The sequence below is a fragment of the Temnothorax americanus genome, unplaced genomic scaffold (genome assembly GCF_048541705.1).
Source record: "Temnothorax americanus isolate GAGA-0224 unplaced genomic scaffold, ASM4854170v1 Scaffold243, whole genome shotgun sequence".
NCBI classification, from domain to species: Eukaryota; Metazoa; Arthropoda; class Insecta; order Hymenoptera; family Formicidae; genus Temnothorax; species Temnothorax americanus.
Genome location: NW_027509384.1, coordinates 38,247 through 43,007, shown reverse-complemented (window position 1 = coordinate 43,007; position 4,761 = coordinate 38,247). Strand labels below are relative to the sequence as shown.

At 41.9% G+C, this 4,761-nt stretch overlaps 1 protein-coding gene across 1 annotated transcript; it reads right to left on the bottom strand.

Moving 5' to 3' along the window:
- Positions 1 to 358: 358 nt before the first annotated feature.
- Positions 359 to 3,968, bottom strand: LOC143898889 (uncharacterized). The gene has a single exon (XM_077408687.1). It carries the CDS (start codon positions 2,759 to 2,761, stop codon positions 359 to 361), a length of 2,403 nt encoding a protein of 800 aa, XP_077264813.1. The 5' UTR covers positions 2,762 to 3,968.
- Between the last annotated feature and the right edge of the window lie 793 nt (positions 3,969 to 4,761).

Sequence of the window (4,761 nt, the reverse complement as noted above, 5' to 3'; positions counted from 1 at the left end):
TTAGATCGTTTAGCTTCCGAAAGTCTACAACTACTCGGAGCCTTGGATTTCCGGCTGCGTCAGCTTTTTTAGGTACCACTAACAACGGTGCATTCCATTGGCTAGTACTGCTTTGAATTATTTTGTTTTCTAACATTTCTTGTACTTGCCGATTTACTTCCGCTTTATGCTTGTTTGGAAGTCGGTATGGTCTTACATTCACAGGCGCAGCGTCAGCGCGTGTGTTTATTTCGTGTTTTACTGCTGAAGTACACGATAATGGCTCTCCTTCTAAATGAAATAAATCGCCGTATTCTTCGCATATGTGTTGGAGTGATCGTTTTTCCTCGGCGTTTAAGTGCTGCGTACGCAATGCTAGTCAGATGCGTTCGTTTCGAGATACAGCAGGTTTAGTTTCCTTTCCCGTCATTGTTGCATGTATTTTTGTATGAGTATCTGTTTCTAGTTTTTCCAGCGTAACTTGTGGAATCGGTATTTCAATTTCCTTGTCTGTAGTATTTATTATGCTTACAATGCAAATATGATTCTCCGGTTTCACTAGGCAGTTTCCAATATAAACTCCTGGTTTCATCTCTCTTGCTTGTACGATACCTTCTTCATTTTTATCCGTAATTGCCTCTATTATAGTCTCGCTGCGAGGCTTTAGTGTGACCTTTCCATACGGGTGCAATTTGAAAGTTTCTTCCTTTATTTTTAATTGCATTTGCTCGTAATCGCAAGATGCGGCGTGTGTCCGTAGGAAATCTATTCCTAGGATTCCATCGTATTCTATGGCCATGTCTTCTCCTACCACATAAAATGCGTGTTTAATTTTTAATTTATTTGTTTCAATGGTCGCATACACTTTTCCGATTGTGTGTATTTTGTGTCCCGTGATTCCGGTGAGAGCTATGCGATCTTCATAGACTGAGGCGTCATCCTTTAACGCGTTTAGCTTTATTAATGAAATTGTTGAACCAGAGTCATATAGCATATTCGATGCTCCGGGTTTTACCTCTAGTATGGGTAATCTTGTTAATAACAGTTCTGGCTTCGTACGGCCGTATGGCACACTTTCGATATGTGTAACCCGATATTCTGAGGCAGGTCGTGGTTGTTTTCCTCTCGCCTCCTCTTGTTCGTCTTCGCTGCTTGCAGAGTCAGCGTTCTTCCTTCGGTTCGGCACTTTCAATTGTTGTCTTTTTTCGTTTTCTCTAGATTTGTTGGTGTTGGGGGTGTAGCTTCGCCCTTTTAATGTCCAACACTCATCTCGATTGTGCCCCGATTTTTTGCAATAATTGCAATATTTCTGCAGTGCATTTACTTGTGCAGGTTTACTAGGTTTAGGTAATGCGTTTCCTTGGCTTCGGCATTCCCGTCCATAATGACCAGTTTTTCCGCATTTAAAACATTGTACGCTCTGATTTTGGGGCTGTCTCGTATATCCTGGCTTATTTTTGTATAGCGAGGCGCCCGTTTTTGTCGCGGTCGGCCCTATGAGCTTTTCTTCCGCGCTTGCTCCCGTTATGGCTTCTTGTAACGTCGCATATCGCTGCGAACGTACAAGTATTTTTAATTCGTCGCGCAATCCTATTTGAAAATTAATTAAAGCTTGTTTTTGTATCGTTTGCTGGATCGCGCGTTTAAACATACTGGAGTGGTCTTCTCCTTCTATCATAGCGTCATATAGCTTCATGGCTAGTAGATCGACTCGTTGCCCAAAAGCATGTGCGCTTTCGTTTGGCTTTTGCTTGAGAGTATTAAACTCAATCTGCAAATGGGTAGTGCTCTGCTTGGCTTGATAGCAAGCTTCTAATTGTTGCTTTAATTGAGCGAATGTTTGTATATCTCGCGTTTCAAAATCTTGCATCGCTTTTCCTTTTAATTTTGTATATAAAATCGCCTGTACTAATGATTCTTCGTCTGTAGGCTGTATATTATGTACCGCATATGTGCACGCGTTTATAAATTCTTGTAATTTCTGTCGCGACGTCCCATCGAACTCAGGGATCATGCTTCGTGCTTCTTTTAACGTTATAGCATTCGGTATGGAACTACGCCGATTTCTTATATCGTGTTCCGTCCGTCCGTAATTTTCGCTCGAATATCTTTCGTTTCCGGCTCCTACTTGGTCGCCGTTTCGTGCACTATTTTCTAGTGTTATTAACCGTTCTCGTAATTCGCGCGTTTCGTCACGCATTTCTATACGCGATTCCTCTTGCATTTTCTGCATTTCCCGTAATAAATTGTATATTTCTCTTACGTCGTGCGTTTCCGTAGATAGCGGTGCGTACTGTGCGTCAGATTGTGACTGTGCCATTTCGGTTTCCTTAACTTGCGCTTGTGGCTGGTTTGTGTGAGTGCGTTCTTCTAATAGGGGTTTTTCCGTTCGCGTCTCTTCGCCGTTTTCCCGATAGTATTCGCTAGGGTCGAATATATCGCTCTCGTAAGAGGTCAATGAAAATTCTCGTCGCAAGGATACTCTGCTAGGGGTTCGGCTAACGTATGGTCTGCTTCTACGTGGTTTTTCGTCCGTCCGGTCAATGGGGTCGGTTGAGAATAAACTCTCGTCAATCTCACCAAACGGAAACTCGCGCTCAGTAACAACGTTTTCCGGTAACTCGGTTTCGCTGTCCGAGTGTCGCGTTTCTAATGCTACACGAACGTTATCTAAAGTCGCTTGTGTTGTCGCGCGCGGACTATTTACCCGTGGTGAAAATTTGTTGATTAACCACGACGCATTGGCTATCGGCGTTCGGGGAGGACTATTTTCTCCCGACATTCACGCGTAGTACAATTTTAAATTTTCTTGACTTACATTAGAATTACGGCTCGCATGGTCGCTCGCAGGCTCCGTTGTTTGCGGCTGGCCCTGGCGTGAAGATGCTGGTTGTCGAACGCAGTTGCTGCTTCTCGTTGTTCGCTGCTTCTGCGTTGTCCGCTGCGTTGGCGTTGTCCGCTGCTTGGCGTCGTCCGCTGCTTTGGCGTTGTCCGCTGCTTTGCACTTGGCCTTGGGTGTTGGCCTTTTATTTTCTTTTCGCCCTTTGGTGTCCTTGAGGATGCCTTGATCGATCCCTTTTGGCTCAGTACCGTTGTGGATACCTTGGTCGCTCAGTACCTCGGTTATTTCAGCCGGTCGATCTGATTCTTGGTCAATCCACAGATGTTCCACCGTACTTATTTCCTTCCTGGTTAGTCGTATTCAGCGCTAACTGATAGACTTTATTTGCGTACCTTAGGCAGGCTTGCTGTTGTCTTTCCTAGTTGTCCTGGTGCTTTGGTCAATCCCACCGCTGCCACCAAATTATGTTATGCCGCGTTGCCGATTGGTGACGGCTTACGGCAAAACGTTTATTATTTTTGGGATCTCTTGACCTTACGAGTTGGGACTCGGTAGGCACAGGCGGGCAGATTAGGAAGCGGTCGGGTTCGCAGGTGAAACAAGGTGTAGGCGTCGTTAAATGAACTTCACTTCGTTTTACTTTATATTGGAGCTATATTTCAGCGCTCCTGTTACACTCACTAACTTACACTTGTAGTTGCCTTTCACAATTATTATATCTCGCACGCGCTTTGTTATAATGTAGAACTTCGCGACACGGCTTACGGGAACGGTCACGGGCAGAGTCTCCGGTGTATTACTCTCCGTCGCGGCTTCTTCGACGGTCCCTTATATTGCTTTGAGTTATGCCCTGTCGGCACTTTTCCGCCGGGTTCGACGGTCCCCCGAATGAGGTCGGTCAGTGACCGAGCGCATTCGCAATCTCGCTGTACTTCCGTGGTTCCGCGAATGTCAAAATGCGTTGTCGCACATTCTTCTGCATATCGCAATAGTTCGATTGACGCGGAAGCTTGATGAACTTCCGCGTCCGCGTCAGCGTAAATTGAGGAGTCTTTCGAAAGACAATTTCCTCGAAGTCTTTCGAAAGACTATTCTATAATTTTATTATAAATAATTTAATAATTACCCGTTGTAATTTTAGATCACAACAAAATAATCAACCAAATCTTAAAGAATTATATATAAAATAGGGGTAGAAATGACCTAAAAATACAATAGAATTAGAAAACAATTTTCCAATATTATATATTGAGGCATTTTAATTTACAAATGACATACCTTGTATATGCATAAATCTTCAAATATATTATACCATATGTACGTATATATGTGAAAAATTGAAAAAATGGTGCGCGCTTGTAGTGTTCCAGTATAATAAAAAAGTGTAAATTAGAAACTTAAATATTGCTTAAACAATAAACTCGTGTATAACTTTTTCAACCTACGACATTTACTTAATGAGTATGTAAAGAGAATATTAGTGTATATGCGAATAGATTCAAAAGAATAACTTTGTCACAGCAAGATATGCAAGTAATCTCAATTACGTAAGTATTCGAACTTACGTAACACAGATTATGTACGTTATAATAATATTTTATTATAATAAAAATATTTTAAAAATATTAAAAATATTAAAAAATAAATTTTTTATTCGTTAGCACGTTAATCGTTAATACATTAATATCTTTATTAAGTAACAATTGAGAAGCCGTGCTGGATTGCGCGATAAAACAAATATATAAACTTAAAATAATTTATGCTAATTAAAAATCCACTTTTAAAAAAGGCGTGTTAACTGAGTGAATTTCGTTTGTATCGAAAAATTGAAGCCTTTTTTCTGCGATGCCGATTGGTTATCTCGATTGATTGCCGCGCCGTAGCTTGCTTCATCCCGTGAGGGACTGTCATCGCGGAGTGTGGTGAGTTTCGTGCGTGTA